Consider the following 20,338-nt stretch of genomic DNA (forward strand, 5'->3'; position numbering starts at 1 on the left):
GTTTCTCTATGCCGTGATCGTTATAGCTGTGGTGTGAACTCTGCTATTTTTTAATATTGAGAATATTGAAAATAGTATTTTTAGAACTAGGCCTATTTCTTTATAGTCCTTGGTGTGAACGGGCCTTTAGCCAACTCTAAAGAATTCAACATGAAAATTATGAAGAGAATTATATATAATTTCTGTTTACTCTTTTTATTATGAAACAAATGCACTTTTAAAAAGTAGGTTTATTTTATTTTAAGTTTCAAAGCTCAAAAGGCACTGATTTGGAATGACCCATATAAAACAATTATTAGAGAAAGAAAACACATTTTCTTTAAAAATGTCGATTAAAGCTGTGCAGGCTGACTTTATTTGAAATAAAAAGTGCACAAAACAGCTTGAGTGCAGCTTGTTTGGAGTATTGTTATCTCTGAACTAATTGGCAAATAACACACATACTCATACACAAACAAAAAGCATAAAAGGAAATGGGGGAAAAAATAGGCTACTTGTTTCGTAATCATCACAAACAACCTTTCTTGTAAAACAGCTAGAAATCTTTTGCAATGTTAAATACATATGCACATAATTATTTACAAATGCATTAAAATTAATTTGATATTCAACATTTGTGGTCAATTAGAACTAGTCTATAACTGTAGGTCTCAACCATACAAATATGTGTGATAAAATGCAAATGTTTCTTTTGGTACATCATGTGAAAATGCATTCTGAGAATGTACAATCCAGATTTATCATGAACAGCGCTGCCCGCAGGGGTAAAAGCACATTGTGAAATCCGAACTGTGGCTAAAAAACATTTCCCTATTTGTTTAAATGACAAAACAATTAGCTTTTCATCAAAGTAAAGATAATCCTTGAACTAGTTTAGTATTTTTCAGTAGAAAACGGTTGCCTATAAAGTATCTTTTAAAACATCTTAAATGCCAATGCACTTCTCACAGTAGAAGAATGTTTGAGTCATGGTGTCACAACACTTAACAATCCATGTTAAGGAATCAGACTCCTATCATTACTTAAAATAATACATGATACTCTTCACAAGATAATGCAGGAATACACTTTTACAAGTTGTGCGTGTCTCGAACTGCTTTTAGGTTCTCGCACTGCATCATCTTGATGTGGGTTATCTGAATGGTCTCTCGTGCAAGTCCAGACTTGAGTCTTTTTAGGACACAATGCAGCACGTCATTTGTTTGCCTTAAATTTACATCTGTTATCTGCTATTATCAGACACTTACAGAGCTTAGAAATGTTGGCCACAAAAGGCTGTGTAAATTACACTGTGAATGCAGTTTTCATTGTCATGTGGGGAACTCGTTTGGACACATTTTATCTCTGTTCCCAGAAACAGAATCATCTTAAGTTAAAAGGCAAATGTATTGTTACAAGAAACAAAAACCAGTACAGCCTATAGCCAGACACAGGAAGTCCAGTTGAGTTCAGAGTACAAATGCAAGTTTGAATCATTTAGGTTCATAATGTGATTTGATTCCAGCAACTCTACCAGTACATTTTGCTTAAACAATACCACAGTCTTGACGGAAACGTTTGAGGGCACGTCTGGTAAGGTCACATTCCAGCAGAAAATAGTTTGTTTTCTATGTGCAAAAGGTCTTCGTAACACCACGGCTTTTGCAAGTTGAACGTCTTGTAGACTTTAATCTAGATCAGAGTTTTTACAAAATCCAGGGAGCTTTGGTACAGCCAGCTGGGTCCACCTTCATCAGATACAAAGATTTCGGATTTCTTCTTCATTTTATGATTTTTAAAGCAGATTTGGGATAGATAAATCAAAGGGCGCACTTGAAAGCTCCTTTTGTAGGTGTCATCCGAAGTGGTCTGAGTTTTCTTAAGCATAGTGAGGATGTGGAGGCTGAGCTGTATAACTGAAACCTGTCCCCGTGTCCCAGTCCCTGACAGCTCAAGTCAAATGTCTCTGGCCTCAACCTGACTAGACATATTGATGTCCCTTCAGAGTCAGTGTGGTAGAACTGCCCCTCGCATGGTTGAAGCTATGACAGGTTTCCAGATAGCCCTGGAGAAGAGAGGGACAGTGAAAGAAAATGAGGGATGGAAGAAAAAAATGTGTAAAAAATACCTATATATACACACATGGTGGACGAGAAAATCCAGGAGACAATATTTCCTTTCTGGGTTTGGGTTTTTAATATAGACTACGGTTCAAAAGTTTGGGGTCAGTAAGATATATATATATTTTTTTAAAGAAACCTTTATTCAGCAAGGATGCATTTAATAGATCAAAAGTGAGAGTAAAGACATATATACTGTTACACAAAGAAATATTTTTCTTTTGAACTTTCTGTTCATTAAAGGATCTTGAAGGTTTTCACAAAAATGTTAAAGGGTCACTCCACCCATTTGCATTAAGATTTCCATTGTTAGAAATCCAGTCATACTATTGAATGGTCGTGCAACACTCTTTCATTTTCCCCTGAGACGAGAGAAATCCTCTATTTACCTTTTTCACTTCCTCCTACAATGACGCAAAAATCGTCGTTTTACGTCATTGTTGGAGGAAGTGTAAAAGGCGGGGGATTTCTGTGAAGACTACAAGCACTAGTTCCCACCCTTTCAAACCCGCCCATAGGGGGTTGGACCTAATGCGCTAACAGACCTATCAGATCAGTGCCAGTGCGTTTGATTTCACCGGGAGAAACTTTTTGAAAATATGGACGAAGGTACTGAATACACAGGCGGATGCATTATGGAGGATCTGGATTTTGACGAAGTTATGGTAGAAACGGATGTTCGTGGCTACCTTTATGAGCCACAGTATAGCGACGAGCAGCTGAGGGCTATGTAGGAACTGGAGGCGGCTGAAGCTGCTGCCGACACAGCCGATGCAGACGATCTGCCTGCAAGCAGACGAGGAGCCCACAATGGCTCGAGCTGGGTCAGATTGGTGGTGCCTGTGCTCTCACTGTGCGCAATGAACACAGAACAAGAGTCTGTCTGCTGCTGAGAATTCCAGCGATGCCAATTTCTAATTGACGAAATTACGGAATCGGAGGATGACACGGACGTGTGTGTTGTTGCTCACCCGAGTTTCGCACCCCATATGGACAGCGGCGTCCTGGAGACCAACTTTAGAATACCTTTCTGTAAAGTAAGTTTATTTTCATTTTTTAACACGCTAACGTGGCAGGTTCATTGCACAAATATCTTGCAGTTAAGCTAGCTACTGTAGCGGGAGTGGTCTGCGGAGCTGAGCATTGCAATGCACTATGGGGATTGTTGTCTACAATCCACAAGCACTAAAAAGTCATTTTCTGCCTTTTATCGGCCAAGAAGGTCCCAAATTAGAAATGTATGATACTATTCTACTACATATATGACCCACTTTCAATACATATTCATGTCTCGACCGGTGGAATGAACCTTTAAGCAGTACAACCGTTTTCAACATAATAAGAAATGTTTCTTGAACACCAAATCAGTATATCAAAATTATTTCTGAAAGATCACTGAAGACTGGAGTAATAACTGCTGAAAATTCAGCTGAGCCATCACAGGAATAAAATATATCTTAAACATTAAAATAAAGAACAGTTATTTGAAATTATAATAATATTTCACAATATTGTTGTTTATTTTTTTATCAAATAAATGTAGCGTTGGTCAGCAGAAGAGACTACTTTCAAAAACATTTAAAAAATCTTACCGACCCCAAAATATTGACAGGTAGTATACTTGGGACTATAAACGAGTGACTAATTTCTTATAATTTTTTTTTGTCACTACTGACCATTCATAAAATTAATAAAATCCATATTTTGAGTGCATTGGTCATTTTATTTTAATGACCGCCTTCAGGTTTATGCATCTAATATAGCTCTAATTGTGGGTAGAAAAAAAATGCTGTCAATGTAATACACTTAAATACAAGTAAATATTTTTCATATTTTATTCAAATCACTTTTTTGGCTAATAGCAATCCCATTAAAATGGTGAATAATAAAATTTTAGTAACAATATAATAGCACTTACTATTTTTCTCACACTTATATTTGGGTCTATGTACATGGAAATATATAGCTGGCTTTATGCTTTTGGAATGATGTTTATTTCAAGGGCATCAACATATTGTCATCAAAAACTGTAAAACAGTGCAGGGGGCACTGAAGCATAACAACACTGCTAGGGAGAGATAAATAGGCACAAATACACCAAACCCCACAACTTTCATTTTTCATTATGCAACATTATCGCTTTAGGTAATGCCACCTGCTGCAGAATCTTTCTTCCTCGTTTTTGCTCTTTATTCACACACACATACACACCTCTGCTTAGCAGCTGTAAGTTGCGCCCTTCCTCTTGTACTTGTAGTTGTAGAACCTGCTGGAGAAGCTCTTGTCTCAGAGTCTCCTGAACCAAACCCATCCTTTCTAACTTCTCGCCATTCAGTCTCAAAAGAGCACGACCTGACAAAGACAAATTAACAGAAAGAGAGACAATTTCAGAAGGCATGAGCTCCTTGCTCATGAAACACACAAGCTCTGCAGCCACTGCATTATGTATGCACAGTTTTGCTGGCAGCTATAAACAAGTTACAGCATTGCAAATCCCCGTAAGGTTGTTATCGCTGTGTTCCCAGTGATCTTTGCATGTGTGACTATGGTAACATGCTGTGTGGAACTGCTGCCTGAGGGCACAGGCCGCCTCGGGTTCATTTCCCACTTTGTATCCAACTGAGCCTCTCGTGCTGCGACTCTAAACACTTCAGTCCACAGCTTTGCAGAAAAAACATTGTGGCTGTATTTCATCTTCATGTTTTTAACTCCCTGAATTCCTTTTCTCTCTTGGATTTCACCCAGCGTGTCTGTGATCTTGGTGCTTTGTGTCCACCGAGAGAGAATAGAAGAACCTCATGGGTCCCTATAGTGAGCGAGATCGTGTTCAAGGAGTGAGTGGGAGAAGCAGCGGTCTAAGCTGTGAGTGAGACCCTGTGACACACTCGGATATATGAGATGCAAATATAAGCTAGAATTCTTCAAAACCAACAAAAATAATGAAGGATATCAGAATGGCCAGCGAGTCTTAGCTTCGAGCTAGTGGAGAGTCATTGGTGTAGTCGAGGGGTCAAGGTTTGGTTGGTTAGGATGGCCACATTTGCCCCTGCTGGTAGATGCTGACACTACACCATCTGGCTGCATCTTTTCTGAACTGGTGGCCAATTCCAACTTAATGTTTTGGCAAACATCATAAACTACTGTTCAAAAGTTTGAGGTTATTAAGATTTAAAAATATAGATATTTTCGAAAGAAGGCTTTTTCCATGCTTTTATCACCACTAGGCAGGGCCGGCCCCAAGGGGAAGCATCAGCTGGCCATGCCCCCCCCAAACGCGTTACTCACCCTAACCTGTTGATCGATCATCATCCAGTAAAAGCTCTTAGGTCCGCCAATCAAAGGCTTTTAGCTGTTCCAAAAACCAGGCTAAAGTCTAGTGGCGTTCGGGCAATCGCCATAGCCACTTCTAAACTTTGGAACAGCTTGCCAATTTAAATCAGAACTGCTGCTACATTACCACTTTTAAATCAAAGTTAAAAGCGTTTATATAACAAAGATTATGCTCTGTTTATTTATTTGTGACTTTGTGCCCGTCTGAATGTTTGTTATGGTTATGTCTTTTACTTATATCTTCATGTACAGCTGGTCAACAGCAGTTATTTTTAATTGTGCTTTATAAATAAATTAAAATTGAACTGATTCTTTTTGGAAGCCCTGAAAATCTTGAACCTTTCACAGCTCAGGCAAAGAAGCTGTGCATGTTCATGTGGCGCCATCAGCTACAGAGTTGTCACAATGTCATTTTCCTAAGTAAGCGGAAAATGACATAGCATGTACGTCTTAGATGAATGGCTCAAAAACAAAACAGTGTCCATGAGCGTATATGGCAGATTTCTAATCTTGTACATGTGAGTTTCCTGTGCCAGTGCTTTAAATTTTTTTAGAATATTGAAAATGGAGCAGGAAAGAGTAAAGCACGGTAAACTGTAAATTCAGAGGTTGACAATGAAATAGTATCAGTTCTTTGACAAGATACATGTTTTTAGGAGAGTAGATGAGCACAGGTTGGCTGACCTTCAGCTAAAAGGGTAATGCTTCTGTCATACCATATGAGATTCAGTAGATGTGATGGTGTCAGTGGATTGGTCTTACTGCTGAGTATGCAGTACCTTTAAAAAGGTTTTTTTTTTTTTCTGCACGTGAGATTTTATACAGAATGTTACTATATGCATATGCAATTTCATATGAATAATGGCTTGCATGTTACCATCATGTATAGGGATATAAATGACATACAATAGCTACAATTGTTGTTTAAAAAAAAAAAACTTGGATCACACACCTGTAATTGCGTGGTGGGAAAAGGCTTCCACGTAGGTCAAGTAGTTATGCGGACAGTGCTTCTTCAGCCATCTGCACACGTCCTGCTGAGACCACAGAACCACTGGCCTGGAGAGACACGGCAAGGTGGGGCTGGTGTGGTAAACAGAGTACGATTCACCTGAACGTAACTGCAAGAGAAAGAAATAGAGCATGGGAAAGAGAAAGACAGAGACAGGGAAACTAATTTAAATATGCATTTCATAGACAAGTGGAACCGAAAAACAAATGTCAAAATGTGACTGAATTGTGTGCATCCTTCTGGATTCCTACCATGCATGAATGCACAACTTTTTATAGCACTACTAATTTGAAACCAATCTCTTGCACAGTAATAAGAAAAAGGATAAAAACAGATAAACAGCTTTCCCTCCTGCTAAGACCTCTGGGAAATAGACATGTTTTTAAAACAAAACAAAAAAATAACAATGCTCCAAGTCATGCACTGGCAGTGATTAAGATGGATGTTTTCATCTCACGCAGCAACCTGATTGGCCGCCTGATGGACATGGCAATGATTCTGCACACTGAGCTGTATAAATGAAGGCCATTCTAGATTGATTAGCATTAGTTACAATGGCTGCGCCAGTGACATGAGCCACAATAACACTCGCTCGACCTTCATCGCACACTTCCATATGATCGCAGACTAATTAGACTTATACAAAACCATCCAGCAAAGATAATTGCAGCAAATCATCTACATTTTGAGCCACAGTTTATGAAGGATTGCGTTGACTTACAATATTATGATGTTGTTTAATTTGACACCAAAACGAGCATTGCAAAATGTTGTTTTCGAAAGAAATTAATGCTTTTATTAAGCAAGGACAGAATCAATTAATCAAAGTGACAATAAGGTATTTATAATGTTACATATATATCTATATATATCTAACGTTTTTCAACATTGATAATAATAAAAAAAGTTATGCATCAGCATATCAGGGGTGCCTTTCCCAAAAGCATCGTTGGCCAACTATGATCGCAATTTCCATTGAACTCTATTGGTAACGACGGAACTTGCGACCATAGTTGGCTTTGGGAAACGCACCCCAGAATGATTTCAGAAGGATCATGTGATCCTGAAGACTGGAAAAATTATGCTGAAAATTCAGATTTGCCATCACAGAAATAAACTATATTTTAAAATACATAAAAAAACCATTTATATTAATTGTAATAATTCACAATTTTACTGTATTTTTTCATCAAATAAATGCAGCTTTGGTGAGCGGATGGTCTTATTTCAAAAACATTAAAAATCGTACCGACACCAAGTCAAACCCTAATTTATAATATTATAGATTATTTATATATTCAATTCTACTATTCCATAATATGTTGGGTCGCCATAAATTCTGGGTCCTGAAGCAAATCTTGTTTCATAAAATAACTGCGCTTTGCATATTTTCTTCCTTTCCTTAGTGTTCCGTTTCATTAACAGTCATTTATCCTCACACAATCACAGCCCTCCATTTTCTCACTTCTCCCTCTATTTGTTTTGTTTTTCTAAGCCATTTGCCACCATCTGTACCCCATCCCTCAAGTTCATCTTCAATTTTCTTTCTCCTTCACAGTTTTTCCCCCATCTCTCCTGCTCCCTTTCTCTCTCTTCTCCCTCAGGCAACTTTCTACTTTGTGCCTTTGCGGTGTTTGCCCTTGAGGGCAGTGGGGAATTCTTTCTTCTGCAACTGCAGGAAATCGCACACATAAATTCTTGCACATGCACATACATGTATGCATGCATGCACACATATAGGCTGAAAAAGTGACTGTTCCAATCAGCTGGTTTTGGGAGGGATGCACATCTCAACTGTCTCTAATGCTCTCTGTAGGGCATAAACACAAGGTCCCTCTAAGCCCTTGCAGATGAGAATGTGAGACTATCAAGCATGTCAGTGAATGCATTTACATCTTTTTTAACTACCTGCTCTCACAGTAAACCATGAACATACTATTTTTTGTGGCTTATATATGGATTTGATGAAGTAGCTGTCAAACTTTCTCTCTTTTAATGGCTTGAGTGAGTTTTGAGAGAGGAATTCACAACACTTGAAGGTACGATATTAATTATTTATAGTATGATTTCCATTTACATAGACCCCTGAGAAACAGTGTGAGCACAATAAAGAAAAAGAAAATCAAACCCTAACAATCAAAAATGGCCCCCAGTGCACAAATCATACATAATAGTAAAAAAAAATTATACTACAAACAGTCAACTTGAGTTCTTCATTTTTTCTTTGATCTTTCAGAGATGGCATGACTGCGGAAAGTGGCGTGTCTTGGCAAAGTTTATAGACAATAACAAGAGCACTGATGAAAGTGAGAAAACATTTGTGATAAAAGTGACATGTTTTTCTATTTTCTTTTCTTCTTTGTTAACGTTTTTTCTGGGATGAGCACACTGTGTGGTGTGGTGAGATGTCAGTGAGTCTTTTATATACTGACATACACAAAACTGCATTGTTAAAAAAATACTAACAAGATAGCTGATATGAACAAAGCATTTGTGTATGAAGCCATTAGGGGAAGAGATAAAACAGAGCTGTTTCTCTGTCCTATCACAAGGGCTAACAAGGTTCACCATTCATTAACAACAGTTTAAATTAAGGCCAAAAAAGTGCAGAGGTTAGTTAGAATCTCATCAGCTCCTGTGTGGGGTTTTCATAAGGAATAAATTAACATAGACGTCTGATCACACTAAGCTTTTGATCATGGATTCACTTTTTGGAAAATCAAAGGCAAACACTCTGAACCTTTGCACTCTGATCCGGTTCAGCAAAATCCTACAAATTTAAACCGAAGTTCAAAAGATTCACCTTAAGTCTGGTGTTCCTCTTCCAATTACTCTGGCAAAAAGCAAGATTTGTGCACGATTTAGATATTGTGGTGTTTGAGATTTGAAATAAAAATAGATGAGACAATAAAAACAGATGAAAGATATTGCTATGTTTATGCATTAAATACTATATAATATATATATATATATATATATATATATATATATATATACACTGTATATATAGAAATTCTGAAAACCGAATATCATAGTTTTCACCGTTCAAAAGTTTGAGGTCAGTATGTTTATTTTTATTTTTTAGAACACTTTTATTCAGCAGGGGCACATTATATTGATCAAAAGTGACAGTACAGACATTTATAATGTTATGAAATAATTCTATTTAAAATAAATGCTGTTCTTTTGAGATTTATATTCAATCAAAGAATCCTGAAAAATGTATCAGTTTCCACAAAAAACATTAAGCCTTAATTTCTTTTAATGTCCATTAATGCCTTTTTCATTGTGTAATAATAAATGTTTCTTGAGAAGCAAATCAGCAATTTAAAATGATTTCTTAAGGATTGTGTGACACCGAAGACTGGAGTAAATTCATCTTTGCCACAGGAATAAATTAAATTTAAAAAATATATTACAAAAAAAACAAGTTCATTTGAATTTAGGAAGCCTTAGGGAGCATATAAGATCCTCCTTTTTAAAGCGACTCCTTTACGACATAGTTTAATTCATATTTAATCCACTAAACACAAATGTCCAAATGAACAGATAAAAAACTAATTTAGCACTAGAAAAAGAGAAATGGAAAAGAAAATGGAAATGACCACAGAACACTGGATTTGCCTTAAGTAATTACTTTTGAATACTATTAATTAAAGGCAGAACACAAACTCATTAAGATAATATTATCTATCTATCTCAGTTTAATGAAATCAGGTTTGGGCCGAATTATTATCTGCAAAACTGTTGTAAACTCTAAGAGGAGTCTAATTGTGCGGGTGAGACTGACCTTGACCCACAAAGCTCTGTACACCCGACTAGAGCCACTTGCTTCATTAATATGCTAATGCAGAAGATCAAATGAAGTTAAAAAAAACCACATTACGACCCATATAGCTGCTCACAGTGCTCAAATCAGCAGTGCCCATGTGACCTGAGGCCCACAAGGCTTTTTAAAGCCATTCTGTGGAGAGTGGTCTCTCTCTTTAGTACCCTCTGGTCTAACAGCATAACTAAAGCTTTTAGATGGCTGGAAAGAGAGAGGAAGCCTTTTGTTGCCAGTCTGTCCTCCTCCACCTTTTTTAATGCACAGGTTTTCATACAAGTGCATTTCTGAGAAACATTTTTCACACTATTAATAATGCAACAACCGACCGCCATACATTATATTTGCACACAAAATCTCTAATCACACCTTTTAATGACCAAACTATCTGAATCTGAAAATCTGCATTGCATTAGCTCTGCTGTATAATAACTAGTTTCAACAGCCTACTTCCCTATTTTTCACAGCTGTCAAATTCCTTCGCACTGCAAATAGTGAAGTTGCTAGTTTATCTATTCATATGACTCATGAATATGCTAATCAGCAATAGCAGCATTTTTGAGTAGCTTGCCCAACACTGGTCTTTCACAATGTCCTCTTTTGATCAATTATACAATATCATGTGAAAATGCAATAGTAAGAGCTTGAAAGAGTTTCGGTTTTGACACTTAAGTCATGTTAATGAGATGCTTCAAAATGCTGATAATTTGAAGCTGATACAGGGAATATATAATGAACTGCTTGGCTTTGTTCTTTATTATTTAATCAGAAGAAGAGGACTCATATCTTTCTCATGCTCAATGTAGACTCATTTTCAGATGGACTGAGATATTCGGTAAATATTTCCTTCTTGGTCTCACCTGCAGTCCTTCGGTTCCAGGCTGTTTCAGTAGTTTGACCGTTCGACCTCCTGCTGTTTTGCTGCCAAGCCCCTCATGCCAGGTAAGATTTCCCCCTGCACAACGACTCAATTGGTACTTAAAATCCTCTGGAAGAGCCCTATACTCCACCGCAGGGCGACAGAAGGTAAAACTGGAGGCCGCTGCAATACAAAAAAAGAGATTTGGCATTCATTTAGACATATACATTCCATCCTTCTTACTTGTGTTTTCACTTCCCCCTTCAGAAAGACACAGACTACTGAGATGTACAGCTTGACTAGTGCCTTGTGGGAGGTTCAATGTTTACATTCATCAAAAATGCTGTAAAAATTACAGGTCAGTTCAAGGACTGGGTTTGTCATTAGGGGTTTTGGTGGTTAAGAAAGAGTTTAGGCTCAAGTAAAAGATATGCTTCGACAAAAAGAAATGTTTGAAAGACCAGTATCTGCTGCGGCTGACTGGGCGGCTTGGATTCTTTCTAAAATAATACCTAAAGACACTAGTCAGCAAAGTTAATGGGAAAATTATGCATTAGAGTGTCAGAGGGCGATAAACCAGCAGAGCATTGGTAGCCCGTGGGGTAATCTAATGAAAAGCATATGAGGCTCCAGATTTCCAGGAAGGAAAACTTTAAGTGCTGCTAAATACCGAACGACTCAGAAACATAAGTTCTTGCTGAGCTAGACAAAACTAGCATTTGCAATTCATCATACAATTAACTGAAAACTTTTGTTGAGACCTTTCTGGTACAAAATATGCTTTAAAATACTCTTTTAAAATCCTTTACTTACCCTCATGTCGTTCCAAACCTGTATGACATTTGAAAAATTAGTTTGAAATCAAATTTGAAACATGTCAGTGTTGTTTTTGGACCCCACTGACTTTCAGTATATGGATTTTTTTTTAAAACATTTGAAATAATCTGCAAAATATCTTTGTTTGTGTTCCAAATATGTACATATAGCTGTGAGTATAAGACTGTAAAAATGTGCATATTTCAAAAAGCAATACAGCAGACCAGCACATCATAGTTTCGCTCGACTGGTGACTGTAAATGAGTCGGTGGGCAGCCTAAGCAGATTTTCTCCCACAAGCTGCGAGAGGCCAGTGCATTAACAGACAAAGACGGAAACAGTGTGCATATGAGCTCATTAAAACCTCACGCTGTTAATCACCACCTTAGTCTTAGCACAAACGAGTACAATGACAATCAGTCATCTCCGCGCATGGCAGCGTGCGTGTGATGGTATTATATCTGCATGTGCGTGTGTGCATAAGCAAGAGTTGATGAGAGGGAAAGACTATACGTTTGTGTGTGTGTGTGTGTGTGTGTTTGAAAGTGGAGGCCAGGATGAGATAAAAGGGATGTCTTTTGCTCTCGTTCCCTGCAGCCTCGCAGGCGGCTACAAAGACCGTCCTCATCAAGAGTACATGGGGGATGCCTGCCTGTATGAATGCATTTGGGATGGAGTCAGAGTTGAACACAGTCTTTCATCGCAGTGCCTCTGAAGCAGACATTAGAGAGATGTCACACTACTGTGGCTGGGGGGTGAAAACACGTCAAGGCCTGTTAGTCTTGGACAGATGTTGCCCTTATTTGCTATATTTGTGTGCAAAAAGATGTGCTCCTAAATCTCCTCCTGAAAGCTTACAATAAAGGGTAAATAGAAAAGTCTATAGGCAGCAGAGTTTTTATACTACTGTTCAAAAGTTTGTGGGTCGGTGAGATTTTTTTATGGTTTTGAAAGATTTCTCTTATCCTCATCAAGGCAGCATATATTTTGAAATATTTGTACAAATTAAAATAACTGTTCTCTATTGTAATGTATTTTAAAATGTATTTTATTTCTGTGATGGCAAGTTGAATTTTCAGTCTTTATTGCCAAATGATCCTTCAGAAATCATTCTAATTTGCTGATTTGGTGCTCAAGAAAGATTTCTTATTATTATCAATGCTGAAATCACTTGTGTTGCTGACCCATATATTCATATGATACATTTTTTCAGGATTCGTTGATGAATATAAAGTTCAAAAGAAAAGTATTTATTTGAATTTTTTTTTTTTACATTATACATGACTTTAATGCCCCTTTTAATTAATTTAATGTGACCTTGCTGAATAAAAGTATTCATTTTTTAATGGCATAGTGAATGATATTATTGAACCAAAAAGCATGTCTATGTTCAAGGCCATAAACAACTTAGATAATGATTAATCTAAGATGAATATTCAGATCAGTGTTAGGTTTCTCAGTGTCTGAATCGTAAAAGAAAAATTTATTTCAAAAATCATCTTTTTTAATTCTGTAAAACACAAAATGAGCAACTTAGCAAAATGCTCATGTTACTCTTTTCCATACTATAAAAGTAAAAGGTGAAGAGTCGTTGTCAAGCTGCAAAAAAGCACCATCAATTTACTCAATAGATCTTGTAGCACTATATTCTGAAATGTAGCACTATATTCTAAATCTTCTGAAGTCTTATGATATGTTTGTATGAGGAGCAGACCGAAATTGAACTTTTATTGCATCTTTATTTTTTTGGTCATTCTATAAGCTTGAAATAGCACTGATTACCATCTATACTCATTGTATGGAAAAAGCATTATCAGTTTGTGGTCTAACCAAATAAATTAATTCAGAATGATATGAGTGTCAGTACATGATGACAATTTAAACTTTTAGTTGAATTTTTCCTTCAATCTTGAATATGTGGTTACAGCCACACTTCATGATGCCAATATGAAAGAGCAAACCAACCAAAGACAAATCTCTAAAAATTCATATTATATTACAGATCCATCATCCATGACAGCGCTTCATTCCCTAAAGCACAAGCACATAATTAAATCCAGGCCAAGGTGTTTTTGTCACCTGCTGCACCCACTGGACTGAACTAACGATGTGCTCTCGTGAGAGCCAAGCAAGTTTGCCAAAGATCTCTGAACAGCATGAGGGGTTTGAACTTGGGAAGGGAGTGAAACACAACATCTGTGTGAAGTAATGAGCTACAGACCGAGAGAGAGAGAGAGAGAGAGAGAGAGAGAGAGAGAGAGAGAGAGAGAGAGAGAGAGAGAGAGAGAGAGAGAGAGAGAGAGAGAGAGAGAGAGAGAGAGAGAGAGAGAGAGAGAGAGCTGCTTCAGATCTGTTTGGCCTCATTATCTATGCAGATGAATTCAAAAATGAATATGCAAGCCATCATTAAAGTGGTGTATGACACAAACCGCTCAGCAGGTAACTGGTTCGCCAGAAAAGTATAGATAGTCAGTTTTAATATGTGATCTCAGACTGTAAAAAGAAAGAAGATTTTTTTGTTTTTTGTTTTTGCTTTGAAGGACATGTTGAGACGTGGATTCTCCCGCAGAATTATGCCACGATTAGCCTGTGTGTCAACATCTTTCAATTTACACAACCAAAACTACAAAACGTTCACAGAAACACATAATAGTTTACTCAAACTTCACAAAATGTCAAATGAATTATTTTACGCTTATACTAGATAGTCAGATAAATAAATATTATTGCTTGCAAATTACTCAAATTATTTTGAACTGATTCATATTAAAAGGCTGACACTGCACACACTAAAGCCCCCCAAAATGAACGAGGCATCCACACATTAATTATCAGACTGTCAACCTACTTAATTCTTTAAAACTAACCATGTGACTGTGTATTAGGCTATTCTATCCTGAGTAGATATGCCTTAGCCTATATTTAGGCTAAATGAAATTATTAAAAATATAAGAAATGCAAGAGCCCACCTTGTACTATTTCAACACCAATGTTACATTCACATTATAGCAAAGACTAGGCTATATGAAATATATTCAAACCATATAATCAGCAAATTAAATAGAAATTACATTTAAAATATATTATGGGACAACTGATAGGCTACCTCGAGTCATCTTTAGCTTGCAACGAACCATCTAACTACTACGATAATCTTTTTGATGAAAATAAAACTAGATAGGCTAATTACCGTCTACTGCCATGTCAACAATCCCTTTGCGACAATTGCTCCTGTTAGATTAAAAGTTACGAGCTGAAAAGTCCCATTTCCACCCTGGGCGCACTGAAAGGTGTTTCTTCGGCAGGTAGCCTACATCCAGTGTGTAGTGATCGACTCGCGCTTCACAATGTAAAATATGTGAGTAGGCAACATATCGCGCGCTGCACACATTCTCACGCTGACGCCTCCCCACGCGCACTGTTCACCTCCTCTGTTATGAAGCTTTTCATATTTTGAGAAGAAAATTAAATATGTGAATAAATAAATGCATCTTTATTAAATAATTTATGCTATATATTTAAAAGACAAATCTCTACAAAGAGTAAAATATAGCTTAAATAGCATAGCCTTCATAGTAGGCTATTATTTTTTAATTTTGATGCACACAACAAATAAAACCGGCTTTCAGTTTATCTGTAGGCTACCATCTTGCTTGCTGTAGCCTATTAAGTAATTTCTAATCGTTATATTTGTCACCAAAGGGGTGTTTCGTGAGAAACTGTCGTCTGATTCTCTCTCACGTCCCAGTGGCAGCAGGCAAAGCCTGTAATTAGTCTGTGAACTTCAGCAAGCACAATATGGGGATGCATTTCTGTGACCCATCAATACAATATGACCAAAGTTTCGGAAAATTTTAAATTATGCTATTTTTAGTTTATTGACTTCATTGACTCAAGGCCCTTGCTATTAGGCTACAGCAGCCTATGAAACGATTTGAAAATGAACCCTAAACCCTCAAAAATGCACGATATTTTGTGCTTGCACTTTAAACATTAGAGGGAGCCATTTCACCTCAATTCTCTCAGCAGATCTTCAACAAGACCTCACCTGACTGAGTTCAGCTGCTCGGTGTTCGGCGGTCCTTACCCCTGACTGAGCTCCAACTATACTGGGAGGCTGCAGACCTTGAGCCGGTAGATATACGACCCTGGCAGTTTTACGCCCCTGTTGTTCCTGATGCGTCCAGTAGGGGGAGGCTGTACAGCGACACGAATTGAGTTATGTTAATCTTTCTTTTTTTTTAATACATTTATTTATTTATTTTGTATTGCGAATGAAAGAATACAAGACATTAACAGTGAGAAAGAGAAAAAAATAACAAGAGGGACATCAAAAGAGATTGAGGCTACATAAATCAATACAATTTTACATTTTGTCAATATAAAAAATTAAAGGTTCTTTACAACAGACTCAATGATATTATTTATTTTAGAAACCTTTGAGTTTAAAGGTTTTGACATTTTCTTAAAAGAAGAAAAAAGGGACTTTATATCAGAGGAGAATATTCTTAAATTAGGATCATTGAATGGTTCTGTCTTTATAAGGATGAATCTTGCCCAGAAGACAAAGTAATAATACCGTATAATCAAGATTTTTATTTTTAGAATGAAAATCTGACAAAAATGTTTAGATTCTGTCATTTGTGTTAAATAATCTGCTAAAGTTATTGTTGTTTAGCAATGATGCAACATTTATTATTTACAAACGATTACCTTGGTATAGGTAGCCTAGATATCAATTAATTTCTATATCAATGGATGAGTCTATAATTTATTTTGAGAGACAAAAAGTTCTTGACGGTCAAGCTTATGTTCTATCTGGGTTAAACTTAGCTAACCACGTGTAGGTTTAGCTGCCTGCTGCCCCTAGTCTTCTCTACTCACTTTAAAATTCATTTTCTTTTTAATTTTCTTGTGTTGCCTGTCTTTAGCTTGTCTGAGATGGCCTCTTCTGCTAAGTCCCTGTTTATTCCTTACATTAAAACATACTCCACATGGTTTCGAGGGCAACATTACAGTAGATATTGGAAATATATTAACTTTTTTTTTTAGTCTATGGTGTGAACACACAAAAGACACATTTATAATAGGCATATGTGTATACATGTATGTAAATCTCAAGTAGAGAGTTGAACTGCACACTCACTCAAATATTTTGATTATTTCCAACATCATTTCTTAAAATAGCTCACTGGTCTGGACTAAAATGTAGGGTATGTGCACTTATTGTGGGTTTTATCATACTATGTATTTACCAAATTCTTTTTAACTTGCATCTCATAAAGGTGTGTGTTTGCTTTAGCTATAAGAAAATGAAAATCTCTCTCTAAACGTATAAACACCCATCTTTTTTTATGACTTACAAAATAAACTAGACAAAATAGACATACATGGACGTGGTTTTAATGTCATTTTCAATTTTCTCTGCACAGTCCATCATTGGTGGCCAAAAGAAATCAAAGTGGCTTGACACTTTTTTCACTTGTGCCGTTGTACTTTGAAGATCAGGAGCAAATTGATGCAATCCAATTTGACATCAATTCTGCACACACACACACACAGACACAGACACAGACACAAACACAACACACACACACACACACACACACACACACACACACACACACACACACACACACACACACACACACACACACACACGATAAAATCACCATGGATGTCCTTTTTAAAATAGTTAAAGAAGAGGGGCAAACTATAGGGGAGTCATGGAATTTTAGAAAAGGGATAAATTGTGTTTGTCTTAATAAAATGCTGTGTAGGACACTGTTTTGTAGCTGTATGAGGACCAATAGAGAATAGTACTACAGCTAATCAAGGATCCATATGATTACACGGTACTGAATGTCTAATGGGCTAAATTTGGCTAATATCTATATGTAACAATAAATTCACAACAACATATTTCACACAGTTTTCCATATAAAAACCTACGGTGAATAGGCCTATAACTGCAGTAGGTCATATACTTGTCATAACATAGTTTAACCAACGGTGTATTTTTAAATTTTCAATTCACAAAAACACATAGTCTTCTGTAGGCTGAGTGAAGAGAGTGAAGCCCAACTGAATAGCTACAGACTTTTTAATCCGTACATGTGGATGTTGTTTATGGACGGGTTATTAATGTGTAAGAGTCGATTTAATTATGTTATTTCGCAGTATATCCCCCTACTGGACGCATGAGGAACAACAGGGGCGTAAAACTGTCAGGGGCGTAAAACTGCCAGGCGCATATATCTGCCGGCTCCAGGGCCCGTATTCCTAAAGAATCTAAGAATCCTTTTAGAAAACTCTTAATTTAGCTTAAAAACTTAAAAACCACCTGCTAAACAGCTATCCCAAGTAGCCCAAACCGTGTTTGATACCGGTTTGAAGGAGGGCATAGACAGCTCAATGATTCAGCTGGTAGAACTTCAAAAATTGTAATTTTAATAAACCAACAGCCAAGTAACACAATATAAATACACATTTTTATTTAACATAGCCAAGGCCATTTCACATATTTATATCTGGCATTCTTTGAACTGAAAAAAAATTGGCCTAAATTGATTTAAAGGTGCAGTGTGTGACTTTTAGCGACATCTAGCGGTTCGGTTGCGAGTTTTTAATTGCGAGTAATTAGTTGATTGTCTCACGAACGTAACCAGCACATTTCTCCCCACATAGAAAACCCATAATACAGCGAGGTAGAAGAACCACATGAAACTATGCAACTATATATTTTTTCTAACAGGGTAGTAAAAGTTTAGCTGGCAAATATGAGCTGTTACTGTGGCTGATCTGGTTAAAGCGTTAAGCCTTGTTTATACTGGACGCGTCCGCATGAGCCCAAAGCTGCCTGCGGCAAAAATAACGTGATTGTAACAGCGCGCGCCTCCGCATCCCCTAGACACCATTTACGACACACAATAGGCTTTTTTTCTCTGATTTTGGAAACTCGATCGACTTAAAATGCTTCCATGATCGACGGGTTGGTGATTCCTGTAACTGTTTTACGGTCAATGACAAGAGTACTAATCAGCTGTCTCACGAACGTAACCAGCACATTTATCCCCACATAGCAAAGCCATAACACAGCGTTGTAATCCAACTACATATTTTACACCACTGACAAGGGAAAAGTCATTACTCACGGTGGCTTACTTATGTCTAGCTTTCTGCGGCTTCTCTTTCAAGGTAGTGACGAAACGCGCTCTGACTGTAACGCTGTTTGTATGCTGTCGGCTACGGTAGAAACATGACGTCACAATATGTCGACCTTCATAGAAGGGGATTCCCGCGCCTATGTATGATATAAATGCCTCATTCTAAGGTAATAAAAACATTACGATTTATTAAGTTCTTTATACACCACTGAACACATAGTTATGGATGTCATATTGCATTTCTGTTAATAGATGCTCACATTTTTTACACATTGCACCTTTAAAATAACAGAGATTATATGTTTTCTGCTCTCAGTAGCACTGAGCCTTCAGCAGAGGAATGGGGACCGTCCACATCGCAGATGTACGACCCTCAGCCCGAAGCGCCTCAATCCCTGCCTTCTGCTGCACCTGCAGCTGCTCCAACACCATCCCTAATAGAGAAAAAAGTGGAGATGGAGATGGATGTCCTAAAGCAGCAGAAAATAGTACTCCATCTACAGGAGGAGTACTACAAACTAAAAATTGAGCTACTCAAAAATAAAACGTATAACAAATAATATTTTTTGTGTCTTCATAATATCTTTCTAATGAAAATGTTGGCTAAGGTGCTGTTTATTCACGATTTTTATATTACATTCACTGTTACTTACATGAAATGCAAATTAGTAAACTGCGCTCTGTAAGGATTCACACTTTGGGACAGATCTCTCCCTTGTGGAGGGTATTCTTCATCATCTTCATCAGCCCAGTTGTCCGTGGGAGGGTCTGCAATTTGTCTAGCTTTACAGATGTTATGAAGCACTGCACAGGCTGTTATCACTTTGCAGACCTTTCCTGGTGCCAGTCGCACCTCTCCATGTAAAATGTGAAAGCGCCTCTTTAGTTGACCAATACCCCGCTCAACTATGGCTCGTGTTTTCTTGTGAGCTCTGTGAGTTAATGAAAATGAACAGAATTCAGTTGATATTTTCAAAATATAATGGTAGGTTATTTATGGGAAGTAGTGTAGCCAACAAATACTAAGCTACTGCAACACATTTGTTGTTGTTTAAATTTGAAGTCCACACACATTAATTGTATGTTGTCACTGCTACCTGTTGTAATTTAGCTGTGACCCCTGCTCAGGACGGAGGTAAGGTGTGAGGAGCCATGGTTTACAAGGATAACCACTGTCCCCTAACAAGTGGCAATTTGCTGGAATACGACGTCCTTCAAACAGATGTTTCA

At 37.3% G+C, this 20,338-nt stretch overlaps 1 protein-coding gene and 1 long non-coding RNA gene across 2 annotated transcripts; one reads left to right on the forward strand and one right to left on the reverse strand.

Annotated features, from left to right (window-relative positions):
• Nucleotides 1-326: 326 nt before the first annotated feature.
• Nucleotides 327-15,362, reverse strand: samd10a (sterile alpha motif domain containing 10a). Its single transcript, XM_077222784.1, has 5 exons — nt 15,133-15,362; nt 11,128-11,309; nt 6,382-6,550; nt 4,311-4,451; nt 327-2,044 (listed from the first exon to the last, which is right to left on the reverse strand). The coding sequence occupies exons 1-5, from the start codon at nt 15,143-15,145 to the stop codon at nt 2,022-2,024; spliced, it is 528 nt and encodes a 175-aa protein (XP_077078899.1). The 5' UTR covers nt 15,146-15,362; the 3' UTR covers nt 327-2,021.
• Nucleotides 15,363-18,326: 2,964 nt separating this feature from the next.
• Nucleotides 18,327-19,668, forward strand: LOC143732246 (uncharacterized). The gene is made up of 2 exons (XR_013201083.1): nt 18,327-18,385; nt 19,425-19,668. It is a non-coding gene; the product is annotated as an uncharacterized LOC143732246 (long non-coding RNA).
• The last annotated feature ends 670 nt before the right edge of the window (nt 19,669-20,338 follow it).

The sequence above is a fragment of the Siphateles boraxobius genome, unplaced genomic scaffold, assembly GCF_051911475.1.
Source record: "Siphateles boraxobius isolate OS27281-9 unplaced genomic scaffold, OSU_SipBor_1 9, whole genome shotgun sequence".
NCBI classification, from domain to species: Eukaryota; Metazoa; Chordata; class Actinopteri; order Cypriniformes; family Leuciscidae; genus Siphateles; species Siphateles boraxobius.

Coding starts and splice junctions, on each gene's coding strand:
- samd10a (XM_077222784.1), bottom strand. Junction 4,452..6,381: donor TTCCCACCACGCAATTACAG/GTGTGTGATCCA, acceptor TGTCTTTGTCAG/GTCGTGCTCTTTTGAGACTG. Junction 2,045..4,310: donor CTTACAGCTGCTAAGCAGAG/GTGTGTATGTGT, acceptor TCTCTTCTCCAG/GGCTATCTGGAAACCTGTCA.